At 51.2% G+C, this 20,181-nt stretch overlaps 1 protein-coding gene across 1 annotated transcript in view; it reads right to left on the minus strand.

Moving 5' to 3' along the window:
- Positions 1-20,181, minus strand: part of ASTN2 (astrotactin 2) — a 354,268-nt gene that overhangs the window by 117,534 nt on the left and 216,553 nt on the right. Inside the window, exons 14-16 of the mRNA XM_056352114.1 lie at positions 10,688-10,812; positions 10,150-10,254; positions 8,430-8,609 (exon numbers count right to left, since the gene is read on the minus strand). Of these exons, the coding sequence (XP_056208089.1) occupies positions 8,430-8,609; positions 10,150-10,254; positions 10,688-10,812 (410 nt within the window). The remainder of the gene's footprint in view (positions 1-8,429; positions 8,610-10,149; positions 10,255-10,687; positions 10,813-20,181) is intronic.

Consider the following 20,181-nt stretch of genomic DNA (forward strand, 5'->3'; position numbering starts at 1 on the left):
CCCTTAGAGAACCAGAGAGGCAATCCTGTTCTTGCTGTGGTATTTGCAAGGAACTGGGTAGCAGTTGTCTGGGCAACTACTAGATAAAGCAGTTTCCCATTGCAGCACTGCATAAAACGAAATAGCCCTCTTCAGCTGCTCAGAGATGGAGCTTTACTTTCAGACTGATGAGGGAGGGTTTTCTCTCTTCATTTTTCTGGTATTCAGGAGATCGCCCCTGTTGTGCCATTTGTGAACCATGTCTGTGCGATGTGAAGTGAGTACTGTGCAATCATGGGAGACTGAGCTGAGCCAGAAAACTGCCCTCTGATGGCAACAGGGTTTTTATTTCTACTAAGAGTTCTGCTAGGTAGAAGGGGCTAAAAAGAGAGGGGGTTGGAGGGAAAAAAATGAGGGGAACCTATGGTTGATATTTACTGTTGTTTTACTATTAAATGTATCCTGGAAACTGTCTTTGGAAGGTAGGTCTGGTATAGAAAGGTTCGTGGGGAGGGGGTAAGGGCTGGGGAAATAAGACTGGGAGACTGTAGTAAATGAGGTTAGATGCAACATACTGTTTTGTTCACTTGCACTTCACTATTTTGCATTCCAGACCACTGCATTTAGGAATAGGTTTCCACTCATCTGCACTTAGTATGTGCAAGCTACTCGCTGCTGAGAAGGAGTGTGTGTGTGTGTTTGTGGTACTCCTTCGTTTTTATTTTGTTAATACTTGGAAGCGTGTCCATTGGTGCATTGCTGTTTTTTTCCCTTGCACAGCAAAACACTACATTCCTTAGATATGTTTTTTTAATATTTTTTTTTTTTACGGCACCAGCAGGCACCAGAGTTCATGTTCATCACGGCTTTGGGCCAAATGAAGCACAAAACTGCAGCTGTGTGAACCAAGGCCCCCACAGTGCTACTCTCCTGGCTGATAAATGTGTTCCTCAGTGTGGTGCTGCTCGCCTAGAATAGTTTATTGAAGGAAAGATGCATTTAAATAGGGCACAGTGGTAGCATGTTAATCTGCCACAGATAATAGTTACACTGCAGTGCATTTATTTGTTGCTATCAACAATGTAGTTGCAAATTTGGGGGCACAACAGACCATATAAAAGCTGATTTTATGGTGGCTGCCATGCTAGAGCAAATTGTTTGCTACTTGTGCTACAACATGTATGCAACAGGTGATTTTTTTTTTAAACTCCTATATATTTTCCCCTAGTGAAACAGCAAAGTAAAACCGGCTTCCGAGCTGCTGCTGCTCCCGCCAGTTGTTTGGCAGTTACAGGGTTTGCAAAAGAAGCGCTGGGAGCAGATTTTGGTGAGATTTTGGTTTTTTCCCCTCCCTGTTCTGCTTATCCAAGGCACTGAAGAGGGTCAACACAACAAACACCAGCTGTGCGATGGAGGTGCCCCTCCATCAGGGCAACTTTCGGTTTCCCTTGTTATAATGTGCTGGAAAAAGCTTGCGGAGAAGGGAGCAGGAGCCAAGACACTAGCATGGTAGATGGTGCTGAGCGACCTCAAGGGAATGGAACCCCGCTTCCCTCCTGAGCTGCTCTGTGTGTTTGCCAAGGCTACCAACTTGCACGTAATTATTTACATTCTCTGCTTCTCTATTTTTGGGTGGGAGGGGTAGTCGCCTAAGGTGTGTAACAGCAATTTGGGGAACCGATCTCATCTTGCATGTATGTTTTTGGGAGATGATGGCTATTACTGGGCCCTTCTGCAGTTAATTACATTGTAACTCAAGGCATTTTTTCCAGTATTATGGTAATGGCAGTTCCTCTCCTACTGATCTCTTTTTTAACTTTCCTCCTGTTTCTAAGAACTGCTCCAAGCAGTAAGCTACTGTGGACCTGAATAATTGAAGCAATATTATCTATGATAATATGTACCTCTGTCATTTTCTGTTTCGATGGATATTTTTTTTTTTTTTTTTTGCAATAAACATCACACTACTAGCAATAACATTTCCTAGAGTGCTTGAAGGGACATAAAAGCAGGTCCAGTAAACTGAGCAGTTGGTTACCCCAGCCTGTTCCTGGTTACACAGTTCAAACAAAGCGTCTGTCATCTGTTTCTCAGAGATTCAAGAAAAATAACACTATCCTGTGATGCACTGGTGGGCCAGGACACTGCGATCAGCGCCTGCGGGGGTGTGTTGCCTGCAGCTCTTCTTCTAGTCTTGGGTTTCAGTCAGAAAAGTGAAAAAGAAAACCTGCTGTCCCTCGCCCAGGGTATTCACATCCCCTGACAAAACTCAGAAGTGATTGCGAGATGATTTTGCACAGCTGTATTTCTTGCCATGGTGCCCCTACACAATGTTGTGATCATCTGCCAAACGAGATGAAATGGAGTAATTAAGGATTGTGACAAAATAGTTTGGCTTCTGCTCTCTACCTGGAAAAAGAGCTTGTCTGGTTGTACGTATGTGTTTGGTTTTTAAAGATTCTGTAATAAAGGAAAAATTGATCCAATTAAAAGTGCATTGCAAATGGCTCATTTTCTTATTAAGAACACTTCATCTCCTCCCTTTGGTGGCAGATTGGTTTTTACAGCCAGTGGGGATTAGACTTGGGAACACAATGGCTACGAGACCCCTTTTATGCTGTCAGGTTGCAGAGGATAAATCTGAGCTCCTTGGCAGGTCTCATGTAACTTTATCTGACACTTCCCTACCCACCTCATAAACAAATACTAGAATGTCGTACCTTAATTCATGCCGATACTCCTACAAGGGCAATATCTTACTTTTCACTGTAGCTGATACCTGATGTTTTAAAGGTCTGGCCCAAATTCACTGGCATGGAGCGCTCAGTAAGAGGATGTGGAAGCCTGGCTGAAGGCTTCATCACCTGCATCCCTGGCTCATCAAGGGGCTTTCTGGCTCAGCTCTGTCCCTCTGTGGAGGTGACATATTTGCTGGGGCTGGTAGCAGGGCTGCTATTAGGGTTCACCTATTATTCTGGATAATTTTGATAAATGCTACAAAAAATCATGTTAGAAACAGTGTATGTAGGCTGAGCCAGCAGAGAGCTAAGCAGTTCGCCGCTCGGCATTCCAGGGCATCAGCACGTCAGTATGTACAGGCTCTCCCCCTGCTCCTGCTACCCAGCTGGGTTTGCGGATCTGAGTGAAGGCAGCTCTTTAAACAGCTACTGGTTTATCAAACACAGAACAACTGTCGTGCCGCTGCTGTTAGACCCACCCTGCCACTTTATGAGAAGTTTGATTTCTTAGGGTAGCGGCAACTGACAGCCAGCGTTTCTTCTAAAGGGATGAGGGAGACAGCCTGTTTCTTAATCAAAGGGGGCAGAACTATAAAAGTAAAAATAAAGCCAGATGCTCCAAGTCTTTTCTATTGTATAGTTTAAGTGATTTTTCTGGGTCATTACTCAGTGCGAGGATTTAAAGTTATTTCATTTTGCACAACTAATTACTCGACTTGCCTGGCAATTTTGGATTACAATGAGCAGTGCATAAGGTCATTTAGCAGACTGAGTCATGGCACATATTTTAGTCTAAACTAAATTTCACGGCAACCAGCTAGATTGTTTTTTCCTCCTCCGAACAAAATGTCAAAATCTGAGGGTTTGAAATAAATATAATGGCATACACCGCAAGCAAGTAAGAGTGTTACAAAGATTAAATAGAGTGGTTGTTTATAGGAACAGATCTCAAGGACAGGGAAATTCTATGCACTTCTGACCGAGCAGGTATAAGGGTAAAGCCATTACCTCCTTTAATAGATGCAGAGCTTGCCTTGTAGCTTTCTTAATGCACCTGATTGCGTCTAGGAAATGAGAACTAGAAGTTCTCGTGGACTAGTTCAATCTTAATTGTGTTATGGCAGTATCAGACCTGAAGGGAGATGAATGAGAACCTCAAGAGACAGAAGGGATCCACAGACCCCACTCAGAAGAATATGAACTGCTATTTTAGCAGAGCTTGAGGTTGTGTCCTTACTATGGCTTGTGTTTTATGAAGAACTTCTGTCTGAACTGCTGAGTTCACAAGAAAGCAGGAAAGCTGTAACCTCTTAAAGGTAAATGCGATCAACAACATATAGTTCAAAAGGAGGAAAGTATTGGGGAGGCTGGTGGGCAGAAAGCCTTCGGGAATGTGATAGGACCTGCCAGAGCACAGCCCCTCCATGGGCTATTTTAGTAAGTGACCTGTTGCTGAGAGGGAACATCTTTCACATCTGTAGCAGCCACTTCCCAAGCTCGGCTTGCTGGCTGCCCAATGTGGCCAGGTAACATCAGCCCAGGAAACTATCCAGAGATCATAGGAAATGCAAGAAAAACAAACATTTCACTTACTGCAGACCTAAAGCAACGTAACGTGGTCAGGTAGTGAAGCCCTCTGAGTCTCCACCACCCATGCATAGCACATCCCGAGCCCATCAGCATCCCTCCCCGCTCCCCAGCTGAGCTTCTCCCAGGTCCTCAAGTGGCAAGGGAGAGGAGCTCCTGCAAGGCTGCGTGCTCCTCCTCCGCAGCACACCACCAGCATGCCATTTCTTTTTCCAACTTTTCCCAGCTGGAGAACAGAAGTCTCCCACGCTGAGGCTCAGCTAGTCTGCACCATGTGAAGGAAACGAGTTGTCACTCAAATGCTTGACAAGAAGAGACCCTCCACATTGCTGCTGATAACGTTTCCATTTTCTCTAGGTGCTGGGGCACTTACAGACTTTTGATCTGCATTTCATGTATCACAGAATCATAGAATGGGTTGGGTGGGAAGGGACCTTAAAGATCATCTAGCCATCTACTATCGTAGAGTGAATGAGCAAGCTAGAACAGCTCTTGGGAGAATCCCACCAGGGCTGTCAGGTCTTGCTGTCAGATTTTGCTGTCACAGCACCTCTTTCCTTTCCCTCACTGAGCTCTCCTCCTCTTCCTCATCTAGCCAGACTGAGGGGCCACAAAGCAACCAGGTCTCTGATACGTGTTTATCAGCGAATGAAGCGGTCCCTGGCAGGTGGATATGCTGGATGGAGGGGTCGCTGTCTTTCCTCCTGTACATTCTGTGACTCTTTTTGTGGCAGGGTGACTCCCAGCCTCCACCTCCAGTTTCATTGCTGAGCATGGCAATATACGGTGTGGAATAGACCAGTTTGCATCAGCAGTCCTGTCTGTGTCCCCTCCCAACATCTTGCCCACTCCAGCCTAGGTGCTGTGGAGAGGGAGCCTGGGTGCTGTGCAAGCACTGCTTAGCAGTGGCCAACGTGCTGGGGTGTTATCAGCACTGGCTTAGCCACAAACCCAAAGCACAGCACCACAGGAGCTGCAATGAAGCCAGTTCGCTCCATCCCAGCCAGACCCAGAACATTCTTACACACAACAGGAGGTGGCCAGGAGTGTCACGTTTGTCCCAGCTGCCAAACAAAGATGCTCACATAATTGGTACGAACTTAATGAGGTGCCATCAGTGTTAAATACTGGCTTCGATGGGGGAGAAAACTGATGAGGGCTCCTCTGGTACAGATCAATGGCCAGGTCGATCTCAAGGTCCCTGCTCAGAGTTAAAGCATTGCTTGGCTGCACAGAGCCAGAACTAGCAGCCCAGAAAATGGGCTTTTAATCACTCTGCATGAACTAAAATTGGGGTTTGCTTTGCTCTGCTCACAGGCTAACACTGTTCCTAGGGGGAGAGCCTGGGGGCCATTTCCATGCCTGCCCTGAAAGGAGCACAGCACTCGTGTGCTGCAGCCCTGCCTCCGTGCCTCCCTGGCTCTCTCACTTGGAGGATTCACTCCTGCAAATCCTTAGGAACAAGGGCGGGCAGCTCTTTTGCCTCGCTTTCCCCAGCACAGACCTTATCTGCTTGCAGGAGGAAGGAGAACAGTTTGCCTTTCTAGAGGCAGAGCAGCCTGCACATGCCAGCGGTGCCCGCAGCCCACCCACTCCAGCAGGGCTGGGGGTCCAGGCAGTGAGAAGCCACCAACTTTCTGCTGTCCCTGGCGAGAGCCAGATCCCTTTCTCCTCCATGTGGCTGAAGGAAGCACTCTGCAGACACCGACCTATATCACAGGCTCCTGTGCCGGCAGCGAGCGCGGTGTTTGGGCTGCTCCAGCCCCTGCAGAGAGCCAGCACCTGGCCTGGCGCTTTGCACGAGTCCGGCTGCCAGCGGCGCGGTCGCCTCTTCAAGACCATGTTTTCAATTAGGGCTCGACGCACGGATTGTGCACCTTATTGGCAAAGGCCTCCTCCCGAGGCCTGCCGATTGATTTATGAAGTTGATTAAAATATCAAAATAATTTTGTGTGATGCTGCAAACACGCTGCAGTGTGCATTTTTATCATAGTTGGTGCTGTTCCAATTAGCTCGAGACTCTCCTCTCCCCGTCCTCTTCTGACCTGCTTTGTGCGCTAACAAATTACAGTTATCCTGGCCTTACTTTTGTATTTATTAGTGATGATGCATATGTACACTCTCTGAGCAGTTCGGAAACGGGCTGGCTAGCAGCGGGGAGCCCGGCAGGCCAGAGCTGTTTCTGAGCAGAGAAGGCATCCAGAACTGTCTAGCTGGACCTATTTATGCTGATCCTCCTTATGTCACTGGCAAAATGAGGGTAGATCAGTGGAGAAGCTGGGAATAAAATCCATCTACCATAAACAGCAAGCTCTTTCTCTTAGTTAACTGGGGCTTCTCCCGGAGTGAGCGAGCCCTGGGTTTTCCCGTGATGCCTTCTCTGCCCACAGAGCTGATCTCCCCCAGTATCAGCAAGAGCCCTCAACATCCTCAGTGTCCTTTCAAGAGCATTTTCTGGCCATCAAAGAACTAAGTACAACACTGGTCCCCTCTGCAGTGCCGCCAGCCCCAACGTCCAGCCTCACTGACCCCACAGCTACTGAAGCCACAGATGGAGCCACACACAGAGAACAAGGTCAGAGCCAGCACCCAGTGCCCAAATGCTGCACAGCCAGAAACTAAATGTTTATGTCCAGGCATTGCATGCAAAACTCGGGGGGGATCCCCGGGGTCCTGTGAGTGCTTTGGTGCTCTGCTGGTGGTGGGCAAGAGTGCTCTGGATGCCTCTAGCCGGCCAGGGCCGTCCTGTGAGCAGCATGGGGCAGGCACAGCTCCAGGGGTGCTGGTGGGAGCTGGGTGGGGAGCGAGGGTGCTCGCCTCGGCCAGCTACATACCATGCACTAAAAAGGAAATTATTTTGTCAGCAAGGCACTGCTCACCTCAGGCCCTGTGCTACTGCGGGGCTTTGCGGTTGAGCCCTGGGAACCACCGCTGTCCACGGCCAGGAGGAAGGTGGGGGTTCAGAAATGGGAGATATTTCACCACCAGATTAAGTGTTGCCACTGTTCATCTCCCCTCTGGCCCCAGCACCGTGAAACAGCAGCGATGCTTGCGCCAGGCTGAGGCTGCAGTGACTGCCTCTTGTTCCCATGCAGCATCTCCAGAGAAACCCAGTGTCTGCAGTGAGAGTGCTGGGGCCATGGAGCCATTCCGGCTCTGCTCCCCACTGACACATTTGCCCAGGGACTGCAGGGAGCGTGCCCAAATGATTAATACCTTGTGAGTATGTAAACAACACACCTCCACCACGCTTTCTGCTGCTAAACAGGGGCATTGCTATGGCAAACTTCATTTATCACTATTTAAAAGCAGAACAAACAAGTACAAGGTGTTGTAAATACGCTTACAAGACGAGCTGTGCTGGGAAGACAGGAAAAAAAAAAAAGAGCAGAAAGCAACAGAGGCAGCGGTGGGAGCACACCTCCATCCCATCTGTTGGCTTCCACCAAACGAGGCCACTCTCGGCAGCGCCCATGGGGCACGACACCAGTGCCTTGACGACCTCCATTACCATCAGCCCCACAACGGGCCCTATAAAACACCACAGACCCAGGGAGTATCCCCAGCTCCCTGGAGAAGAGAGATGAATTGGCAAATGGAAGGCTCCAGCGATAAGGGAGTTTTTTATAAACATAACCTAATTGTATTACTTCAAAGTCCTGAAGTTTATTGCCCTGTTTAATGATGTGTCTCGTTATTTATGGTGTAGCACAATGAGTCTGCTATTGATTTAATACACTTCTTTAAAGACCGTCATTGTCACAAGCAATAAAACGAAGCCATTCTGAGGCAGTTCAATTATGTCACATCTCCATCACCTGACCCCAAGCACCCTGGTGTGTGGGGGCCACCACAGCGGGGCTGGGGGCAGCTGGTGAACTGGGTCACCCTGGGGAAGGATGGAGCCAAAGGGCAGGAGCAGGCAGGATGGCTCAGGGGTGCTGCCCACGGACATGTGCCACCATTGCCTGCTGCTGGGCAATTGGTTTGGTACCAGTCTCCTGTATGCGCCTGCCAGCCAGCATGGTGATGGTGTGTGCACAGCAGAGAGGGGATGATGGGTGGAAAACAGCACGAATGATAACCAGCATTTGTGACCCCACCCATTCCCACCGCCCTCCTCACCTTTCTGGTACTGGAGCCAGAGCTGCTGCTGGACCTTCTTACTGGGGAAGTGGATGGTGCAGCTGAATTCGGAGCCATACAGCGCCTCCGCGATGTAGTGGGAGCCAAACTGCTGGATGAAGGAGAGCAGCTCCTCCCGGCTGCTGTCCTTGGTCAGTATCTTCAGGATGTTTGCAAAGCCTGTGGGAAGGAGGCAGGGGATCGTGGGTCAGCCAGGCAGGGCTGCCAGCCACAGCCTGGGGGGAAGGAGGCCCAGAAAATCCCTGCTCAAGATGTACACATCCCCACATGGGTGCAAAATGCAGTTCCTCCTCTCTTGCCTCCATGGTCTTTATGATCCTTTGGAATCCACAACCAGCTATTTGCACTGGGCTCTGGCTCTGGCATCTCTCCCTAAGACACTTCTCAAATCATTTCAGAGGGATGTGCACGTGAACATGTGTGTGTGCACCCACGCCCCCACACTCCCCTACATACCCTCGCGCCAGCTCTGGCCCATTTTGCAGGCTGCTGGCACACTGTCAGCGCTCTCCGCAGAGGATGCGCTTGGCCTTTGCTTCGCAGTAGCCATAACCAGAGATGTTCTCCTGGTGTAAGGATTAATTTATTACAGACTGCACTGCAGACCATCCCCAGTGTCAATACCCTGCACAACCGATAACTATTTTTAGGAAAGCTGGAGACAGCCCAGAAGGACACGCGGGGCTGGGCTGATTGCAGCTCCATGGGTGCGCAAGGGCCAGGGCACCTCTTGAACAACGCCCTGCAGTGTCAGTATAGACAGCGGGGACTCCAGCACAGGACAAGGACATGCACCCTCACTGGTCTACAGAGATGAAATATTGTGGAGGCATCGGTGGCATCATTTAGAGCTGGCTGATATCATCATTTTGGTTCAGTGGTGGAACGGAACACATACTGCAAGAAAATACGTCATAACTGTCACCAAAATGAGGTTATCTGGCTGGTTGGTTGGTTGTTTTATTGAAAGAAAAGGTTGGTTTAATAAAAAAGCTAGAAGAATTCATTTTGAGCTGAACCCAAATATTTTTTTCAGCTCTAAGCAGGTTATTTTATTCTGGGGCTCTGCATCTGTCTGCACTAAATCTTTTCTTTCTTCCTTTTTTTTTTCCCTCCATTTAAAAAACAGGTTGATTTTTAAATAAAAAATGCTGTTTTGAAATGAAAAGGCAAAACATTTCAGGTCGTAACAAAATGTTTCAGTGCTTCTGAAACAAAATGTGTAGCTATAAAAATGTGGAAGTGAAATGTTTTGACGTTTGCAGGATCCTCCCGCCCACCCCTTCTTCATCTGCAACTCCCTGCTTTATATGACCCACATTTACAAGCGCTTTGGGTCCTTTTGAAACCACATTTTTTCAAGAACTTACTGGGTTTCATACATACACATATAAACAGCCACCCCCACATGAATCCTCCCAGAAGTCTTGCTTATTAGCCTGATCCTGGCTCTGACCTCAGCTCTTGGTTTGTGCAATTGAGCTGCACAAACACCCTGCCTCAGTTTCCCCCCTGTAAAATGCAGGAAGATCTCTCTGCCTGCCTCTGCAGCAGCACTGACAGCATGAGCTACTGCCCGCGCAGAGCCTGGGGCTGGGAAACGCTGGTGAGATGCTTGGCACGACCATGCCTTGGGGCAGAAGACCACCAGCCACCCACCCATGTGGACACACGTCTCCCTCTTATCAGAAACCCTCACCTGCAGAGAGGGTGATGGAGCTGAGCTTCACCCTGTAGAGGTTGCTCCTGACCCGCCAGTGCTGCACCATGGGGTAGCCCATCGCCTCGTCATACTTGATGTCCCCTGCAAAGGAAGAGCTGATGCTCAGCCCCTGCTGACCCCACAGCCACGCTCTGGGAAATGCCTAATGCTTGCACAGAGCAATGGCTTTGCTACACACCACAGGGGAGAGAAACGGGATGGTAGCAGGGATGGCAACCTCCAGTGGCTGTGCCACGGGGTCCTCAGGCTGCTGGCAGGACCAGCATTGCGAAGGCTGCGGCTGCCTGGAGCTCACAGGGATGGAGATGCTGCCTTGTCATGCCAGGGCAGACTCGCAGAGCCCATATGCTATTTATGCCCCGGACAGACAGGAGGGATGCCACGAAGGAGCCCAAGACCAGCACCTCAGGAGTGCTGATGCCCCTTGGGCACCATGCTGGGATCTAGGGTGGGAGAAAGGGTTCTTGCTCCTGTGCTCGCCCCAGCAGGAGCTGAGCTCAGGGGCAGCTCGTACCAGTGAGAAGCTGGAGGTCAGGAAGGGGCTCCGAAAGGACGCCACGGCACTGCTCCTCCACGGGCAGCGGGATCACCATGAGGCCATCGGCCAGCTGTGGGAAGTCCTTGATGAAGTTATTCTCCCTGCAGAGAGAAAAAGACAACTGCAAAGCAACGATGCAGGCCACGACCAGGCAGGGGGGCTGAGCTGCCCCAGCAGCACGGGGACAGAGGCCGAGGGAGGGCGAGGGACACCTCCAAGCAGGAGACCTTACAGGGGATGAGGTTTGCTGCCCCTGCCACCAGCTACCCCTGGCAGCACAGCCCTCCAAGGTGATGCTTAATGAGCTCCCCAGGGACCATGGCTCCGTTAGTTCTCCAGTAACGTGGGGCTGGTCTCAGCCTGGGGACCCAGCCACTGGTTTTGGCCTGGATTTTCAAAGTGTGCCACTGGAGAGGGGGAAAACAGCAGCAAGAAGAGAGGAATGGCTGCTACACCCCAAAACTGCCCCTTTCCACCACCTGCACCAACTTCCAGTATAAAACCACCAAGCACCAGACCACACGCAGCTGGGGCTTTGCAATCCCAGACAGCAGCATCACCCCCGCGGCTTTGCCCCCAGATGACTGGATCTCCAAAAGGAGTAAAAGGCACATTTACAGACAGACACCAAAAAAAAAAAAAAAAAGCCGGCGCGTGCAGCTCACAGCACGATTTTACCACACCTGGGGGATCTTTTCTAACCTTGGCAGGTATAACATTGTATAATAGGCCCCTAATGAATTGTTTCTAGAACAACGATGCTGGGGAAATTATTTGAAATGGTGAACAGACAGGTCTCTGGGAGACAAACCTCCCCCGGCAAGCGAAATGCCTCGCGCCTGCGCAAAGGAAACGGGAGGGGGGGATTTTAAATATTGATCTTAGAGCCAAAATATAGGCCAGGAGGCTCTGCGTCCTCCAGGTGCAGAGACAAAAGGGCAGCAGAGCAGAAAAAAGGGAGGTTCCTGCAAAATCAGGTCAGCCCCAGGAGCTGGGGGGAGGCTCAGGCTGGCACCGCCCGCCCGAGCGGCGTGTTTTCTGAACAGATCTTCCTTTAAACAGCTGCCGGTTTACCTCAGTTTTACTCCCTGCAGCCCATCCTAGCAGTGATGCTCCATCATCCTATGTTCATCTTGCAAGTGGGGACACCTTGGCCACCTCCAAGGGTCCCATTGTAGCAAGATGCTGAGTTGGTGGAGCACTTCCTTGGGGCTCTTCTGATGCTCCAGGGCCAGGATATGGCCAGTGCAACCTGTACCAGTGGCAAGCAGAAGGCCATATCCCTGTGCATATGGGAGCAGTCCCACCTGGGGATGGCCCCAGCCCCAAGGTGGGCGAGGAGCACTGAGATGAGCCTTCATGCTGCACTCCCCATCTCAAAGCTGCTGGCACCTGATTGCGTCTCGGGAGCTTCACTTTAGGCACAGTTGGAGAAAAAGTGGTTTATTTGTCTGAGAGGAAAAGCCTCCCGCTCACATATGTGCTCGCAAATCTCCTGTCGCTCACACCGGGCGTGGGATCCCCCACGGCTGAGTGGTCCTTTGCTGTTCTGAGCCCTTTGCTGTTTCAGTGATGCAAATGGCAAAGTGCAATTACTGCTGCAGACAGGAGCGGTGTGGGTGGTGGGAAGCAGGGGCTGCAAAATTAGGCAGATCAGTAGGGAATATGGAAAGAATCGTGTTGGTGTCTCTGCTGCTCTGCCTCAGCTGAAAAGGGAGAAAGCTGTCAGTGTTACCAAATCCCAAAGCCCCACAGAAGCGTGATGCTGCACCAGAAAAGCAGGATGCAGCTGCGCTGAGCTCACCTGCCACCTCGGAGGACAGGGACCGTCCCCTCCCTGGTGGGTCAGCCCCACACCCTGCACTAGGAGATTAGCTCAAGGGCCAGGCAGGTCACACTGGAGGCCTGCCTGCATCCCATCTCCGAAAGGACCAGGAGGAGATGCTCAGGACAATGACAGTGGCTGGTAGCACCTTCCCAAGGACTCTCACACTGCCTTGCACAAGGGGACAGACTCAGCGATGCCAGAAGAGCCCAGCCCCAGGGGACAGAAACACATGGCACGGCAGACACCAGAAGACTGCGTTAACCCCGTGCCCTGCATCTGAACATGGAGCAGAGAAGATGCAGAAGCAGCGTCTCCTCCATGCAAACCCACCCGGACCATCTCACCAACACCCACCCGTGCCATGAGCTCATGGATCGGCTGTCCCTGGGCACAAGGCCAGCCCACCTGGGTGGCAGGACAGCTGTCGGGGGCTGGTGGTCCATGCACTGGCAGCTCAGGAGGGAGAAGCTGGAGGAGACGCACACTGGTGCCAGGGCAACCTGCACGCAGCAACTGCTGCTCAGAGCTGACGCCTCTGTGAAAAGGTATTTACCAAAAAGCCACGCTCGGTGGTGCCGCTTGCTGTAATGCCATTTGCTTTAACTGCTCCGCAGTCGAAAGGTCAAGGAAAAACAAGGGGCCAGAACGAGTCGAGGCATGGGCATACACACCGGTGGGTGCCCACAACGTGCTCCCGTAACGGGAGGGAGCAGCGGTACAAGGCAGGACTTCAGGAGGGCTTCAATGATGCATTTTTGCTACCAAAGCCTTCCTGGGTCTCCACCCTCCTTCCCCACCTCCAACCCCTTGCTCCCTGCCTGCCCAAAGCCAGGATGAGCCGAAGCTGCGTGGAGGAAGCACCCGCTGGACACAGGGTCCGGGCATGGCACAGCCCCCCTGTAGAGTCCTTCCAGCTAACACTGCGCCAAGCCCCCGCTGCATCTGGGCAAACTGGGAGGGCAGATGATGGGGATGCCCAAACCCGCTCGTGCCCGGCAGGCGTGGAGGGCAGTGTGCTGCAGAGCCACAGCCGGCAGAGGGCTGCAGCTCCTCTTCCACTGCACCTTACTAATAACCCTGCGGCTCGCAGTGCTGCTCACTGTAGAGGCACAAAAAAAGCCTTTCTGCCAGGCTTCTGTGCTCTCTGGAAGCTCTGATCAAAGCCATTGGGCAATGTGTGCAGGGCAGGGAGACAGACGAGGGGAGGCATGTGACAGCATCCTTGCGCATGTGCTGCTGCACATGCCTCCATCTGGGGCATGGCTGCGCCACCGGCACCTCTGCACGGGTGCAGGACCATGTGCAGGGTTCACAACTGGGGGGCCACGCTGTTTCCAAGAGGCACGGTGATGCCTTCATGACCTCATGGTTCCTACTGATTATGAAGCCAGGTTTATTCTGATGGGATCAGGAGCAAGCCAGGCAAACCTGCCTGATCCCAGCACCTGCTAACCCCACAACATCCTCCCTTGCTCTGCCCCCAGCATCTCCCCAGCACTCACGGAGCAGATGCCAGATACTCACAGGAGCAGAGAGCACGCAGTGCTCTCTGGCATGATGCACACTGAATCCACTTGCCGACTGGCAGCGCTCTGCTGGTGGGCATCTGAACATCTCTCGGGGCATTTTGCAGAAACTAAGTCATTATACAAGGAAGTGCTGTTTCTCCCTCACAGCTCCGGTCCCTAGTAGCATCCAACCTAGGCTACATCCCTGACTCAGGAGGGAGCTGACTTCCAGATAAACGAGTCTTGATGCTGGGAAAAGTCAAATGGCCAAAGGCTTTCCTGAGCTCTTGTACTGGCAAAGTGTGCTGTGAAGGAAAACATTCACCTGGATTAAACTGAGTTCAAGATCCTGGCTTTGGTGGATACTCCATGTAACCTTGGATGAGTCGTAAAATGCACCCGCTGCTGCAGGTGACACAGGTAACAGACAGCAGCTCCCTCCATCTCGAGGTGCTGCTGGGGTAAAGGCGATTAGTGGCTGCTCAGGTACCAGGAGGAGGGCTCACACAGCAAGAGCCTGCTGTGCGGGTGTTCTCCTGTCCTCCTGAAACTAGATACACAAACTAGAGATGTTTTTGGGGAATCTAACCTTAAATAATACACCCAAGGTCATGCAATACAGCCACAGCACGGTGCAGCACAGAGCTGTGTTACTGTGCTTCGCAGTGCTGGTATCATCTCACAGAGCTTCTAAAAAGGACCAACATCCCGCAGCATCTCTGAGCGAAAGGGGGTTTTGGGGGGAGCAGGAGAGGCTGATGCAGGCACTGAGGAGGAGCCAGAGTGCTGTCATCCTTCTGGACGTGGCCACAGTTGCCAGGTCCTGGTCCATGGCACGACTCTGCTAAGCCCTAGAGCACCTTGTCCTCCTGCCAAGGCACTGAAAGCCAGGGCCAAGCGCGCAGTGGGATGGCCCACAGTAGTGAAAGCTCAGCTGGTGACTCACATTTCTATCATTTTCCTGTTAGCAACACTGTTGGGTGAAGGAGCAGCTTCAGCTCCTTGGCTCAGCCAGATGTGGCTTCCTCCCTTCACGCTTCACTCTTGGAGGACACGGCCTCAAGGCCAGATTCTGCTCACCAACCCTTGCAGAAACCCTCCTTGCTCCTGTACAACTCTCACTGCAGATCCAAGCATCAGCTGGCATGGGGCTCCCTGCCTCCACCCACCTCTGATAGTGGATGCACACCCTGCATCCCAGCAACCGGGCAAACATATTCATGAAGGGGTAAAATATATATATATATATGTATATAAAATGACCCCACAAGTGATTAGCTCATGCCCTGAAGCATGAGATTTAATTACCCTTATCTGAGCTGGCGCAGCTACAAATGTTAATCACATTATCATCCAGCATGCTTATGTTCAGCAAAGTGACTATGTGAGGACTGCGCTTTCTGCTATGCAAGTCTGAGAGGATGCCTTCTTCAGCAAAAATAATTTATTAATCTTAGTCTTCCTGCCCTGCAATGGCTTGGGGAGAACATGATGGATCTGAGGTTATTTTGTGCCAGCTTTTGACCCAACTTTCCCTCAGAGAAGCTTTCCCGCTGGGGTGGCCTGCATCTGACATGGGGACATTCAGAAATACCTTCTTTTTAGCTTGTCATCACCAAAACAAATTTATTTAGAGTCACTGAGAGACAGAAAAGAGGGTGTCCTGTTTCCACAGCCACTTTGAAGAAGGTAAGCATGCTGTAAATCTCCCTCCACATGTCTCCGTGACCTCAGGCACTGGTGAATTACAAAGGCTTAATGCAAACCCTCTGAAGCAGCAGTTACTTACTCCAAATTTACTGGTCATTAATTTTAGTGAGGCCCCACTCCAGTCTAACAAAACAGGATAAAAAAAGGACAGACTGGTCAGGTTTTGCCAGGCCCTGGAGCCCCCATCAGCTCCACAACTTTCAGCCCTAACCACCATTTGCAATGATGCATGGCTGGACCGAGCTGTGGGGAGAGAGAAGACCCATGTCCCCCGGAGAACACCACCGTGTGGCCACAGCTATCAGCCCCATCCCTCCATCAGCCCTGCTGCTGCTGTAGGACCTGTCCCCGCGCTGCCAGTCCCTCCCTGCTGCAGCCCCAGCCTGCCCCACTTCAGCGCCAGCAATAAGCAGCCTGACAATATTCAATAGCTGCCTTACCCCCCTGGTTCAGGGATAATTAGCATTTAAATTGAGGTGGTTTTCGGGAAGGTAAATCATGCCAGCGCTGGGGCTGCAACGCCTGCGGGCATGCACAGATGCTCAGCACCATCCCCTCCACATACCCTCAGACTGAGCCCCAATAGCCACTGTGGGGCTGGGGGTGACTGGGACCCCCCTTCCCACGCCTCCTGCTCCCACTTTAACGCAGGGCTGGGGCTGTGTGGTGGTGCAGTCACCTGCACCGTGATGGGGAGGTGTTGAAGAGGGCTCAGCCAACACCGGCAGAATGCCTTGGGCTCTGTCTCGGTGGCTCTTTGATCCTGGCACTGGAATATTAATTGTGGCGCTGCACTGACACAGCTGCAGGAGGCCCTCGGTGGCACCACCGGGGCTCCTCTTCCCTCATCAGGCCCAATGTGGGGACACTGAAGCATGGGAGGGGACAGCAAGAGCCACAGAACGGGGCAAAGGGTGGTGGCTATCACCAGGAACTGTGGATGAGAGCAGGAGATGCCAACCCCACTAGTGCCTGTGCCACCGGGCATGTGGTGCCGTGCAGGGTCCCCAGCCATGGCACAATGATGGTGACAGTCACCAAATGACATATGGGCATGGGACCTCAAGACCTGAGAGAGCAGCGACAGCCAGACAGAAGGATGAGAGCAATGGGAGCAGCGCTGCTGCCCGGGAGCCAGCCAAGGCAGGGAAGGGAATTCCTTCCCAGTGAATAGTTTATTCACTGTAAACCAGGAATTCAGCTGATCCAAAGCTATTTGTCAACTCTGCTTGAACCTGTTGCAGAACCCAAGCAGAGATTTTTTTGGTGGTTGTTTCTTTTTAGTACAAAATAGATGAAAAATAAAGAAATAGATATTTTTAGTACAAAATAGAGTAAGATGAATAGTTGCCACCACTGTGGTGCCACCACCTCCGTCCCTGCCAGGGGGTCCTGCATCTTCCCAGTAGCTAAAGACAAGTCTCAACAGAGACTGTGACCACTTTCCCATTCTCTATTAGTGCACCAGAACATCAAACTCCCTTCACAGTAATCCAAAGCATGTTGCTGGGGGTGTTTTAGTTCAGCTGTTGAACCGATAACTCAGCTTCTGCACTGCTCATGCCCAAGCCTGGGTCAGCAGCAGGACCCTTCCTCTGGACCCGGGCATCATGTGCCCATGCCCACGCCCATCAGCATCATGCTCCACCAATGCTGGACTATTCCAAACTGATTTTCCTGCAGATCATCTCCAAACATCCCCCAAACACTAAAGCCCTCCTCCAGCAGTAATGCCACCACACACCAGGGAAACTCAGCCAGCAGCACCCACCACCGTGGCACAGTGAACATCATGTTCACCAACACGGAGAAGAAGTGCATCCTCTCCTGAAGCCATTTCTAAAGGAAACACACAGGAACTTGCTTTGACACAGAGAGGTAGAGAAGCCATGAGCAATGGGAGCAGGGATCTCCCTCCTGCACCCTGGCAAGCCCCGGAGCAGGCAGCGGGGGTAGGACATGCTGCTGGAGGAGTTCCACCACCAGTACATCGTTCTGGCCAGCAGAAACAAGGAAGCTCAGGTGGAGCGTCCATAGCCCAGCACCTGCTCATCACTTATTATTCTCCCCGCCCTGCTTCTCACTATACAGCTATTTATTTATTCCAGTAAAGAGTGTCTCCTGTGGGTGAAATCCTACGGTAGGCTGTGGATCTTTCTTCCACCACAGCGCCTGTTGGGAACAGGCTGAAATGGAGTGCTGAGTAAAAACAAATTTGGAAAGTTACGGTTCCCACAGCAACGCCTGGCGCCTGTGCAGCAGGCAGCGTGCAGGCACGCAGAGCTGGATTTATGCCTTAATTACGGAGTCGGAGCTGCAAGAGGAATCCCAAGCAAAGCTCTAGTTTTTAGTCCCTTAGAGAACTTTGCAAATATATGGATTATTCCTTTTGGGATTGAAATTTCCCATGCTTAACCTAAGCTTAAACATGATTTTCTGCAAGAAGTTTTAAGAAAAGTCAAAAAAAACCCCTATGTTTGAGCGAAAGAGTGACAAAAAATAAGCAGACATGCCCGTGACTGGAGAAAGGGAAAAGAGTGGCAACCTGTCTCTTCTTTGCCTCACAACTTCGCACAAATTGCTCCTGGAAGCCCACACTTGCAGACAGTGAAACCCCAGGGAGTGCGGTGCATGTGAGCTGGGAGATGTGACTTGGTGCAAAAGCTGCCATCGTTAACACTCAAACCCAGGTAAGATCTCCCAGCTGCACCAGGACCAGAGCCCAAAATAGTCCACCAATAATTTCTTCCCTCTGATGGAGCAGGCTGCAAGTTCTTTGCATTTAGTGCTGGAAACCTCATTTGATCATCTGCTTGCTTTGTGAAGCAGCAAAGAAACTGATGAAATACAATCCAGCATATGCCTGACCCAACGTTTTGCATCCTTAAGTTGCTTAACTCCTTACTACTGCCCTGCTCAAGCCACACTGCCTAGGTGCATCACATCTCTTAGGTGCATCATCACCCAGAACAAGCTCTTCCACACGCACCTCTGCTCTTCTCCTCCTTCTGCAGGGGCAAAGCAAATGAGCAAGTAGCCAAAACCTCTCCCTGTGTGGCTCTGGATTAAGTGTTTGGCTGATCTCACCAGTGAGATAGGCAGTGGCTCCACCGCTGCCCACATCAGCAGCCCCGTCCTGAGCCTGCAAGCTGGTGGCAGGGCCAGGAGGACATGTCTGAGCCGTGTGCTATCCCTCCTTGACTGGAAGGTCTGGGAAATGTCCACTAGCTGATGTGGCTGATGAGGCTGATGAGAAATCTGCCTGTTTGCAAAGGGTTGGCACTGATCAGTGTCTGCCAGGAGCATCCGTGTCTTGCTCCTTGTATCTGCTCTTCAAGGTGTCTCCCTCCATTAGCTTCGCCACCACTGACAGCCGAAGGGTCTGACCTTGTCGGCTTCCATAAGCTCAGCCACTTTCAGCTTTTTAACGATTTGGATGGAGAAGATGACAGACGGACCTCCTGGAGCAGCTCACAGAGCTTCTGCCCACCAGGCTATGGCCACCGTGAGATGATCTGGGGACAATTTCTCTGTGGGGATGTTTCTTCTACACCTGAGTAACTCACAGCCAGGCTGGACACCTCTGAATGATTATTTCCGTGATGAGCTGAGTCCAGGCTGCGGGTCCTTTTGTGTGGGTTGTTTGGATACTGTTTGCAGTCATTTCCCAAGTGCTGCTCAAGCAGCTCCATGCCTGGCGCTTTCATTAGCTTTATTTGTAGTGAGGCAACAAATGCAAAACTCTCACTGACTTCAGAGGAGCCAGGAGCACACGCTGGGACTTCCCAAGGAGCTGGCGTGAGGCTGGTGCCTGACTTGCATCCAGTTCCTACAGCATTTAGGCATGGTGACCTGAAGCCAGTGGCCTCTCTGCACACCAGCAGCCCCTTGAACCAGCAGCTCTCCCAGAGAAACCCACACCCAGCTGCAATGCCCTGGGAAGCAAAAGCACTGCCTTTTAAGTAATATTTGCCTTTCCAATGTAAATGCAGACCCAGGTCTCTGCTCAGCACACACATCCATTCTCTTTAACAACTTAGGATCTTAAGCTTTTTTTTTTTTTTCCCTCTCTCTCTCTCTCCCTCTCCCCTAAGCTTCATTGTTAACCTTTAAGATGAAGATAAGGTGTAAGAGTTTGGAAAGGAATCAGGAGGGACCTTGGAAATTAACCAGGAGCAGTGTTAATACTGGGCCGCACATCATATCTCTTCGGCTCTTCCTTCCCCCCCAGGGTGATTCGGACTGCTCTTGACTACCACCATGGTATTACAAACTCTAATGAGGTTTGGAAAATAAGAAACCCATGGCAGCGTGGGAGAAACTAATAGAAATTGTTTTGTCTTCTCTCTATTAGTCATTAGAAGCAGAGGAAAAACAGCCACAGGCAGTGGCAGGGCTGCAATATCACCACACATTTCATATGC

This window comes from Falco biarmicus, chromosome 9 (genome assembly GCF_023638135.1).
Source record: "Falco biarmicus isolate bFalBia1 chromosome 9, bFalBia1.pri, whole genome shotgun sequence".
NCBI lineage: Eukaryota > Metazoa > Chordata > Aves > Falconiformes > Falconidae > Falco > Falco biarmicus.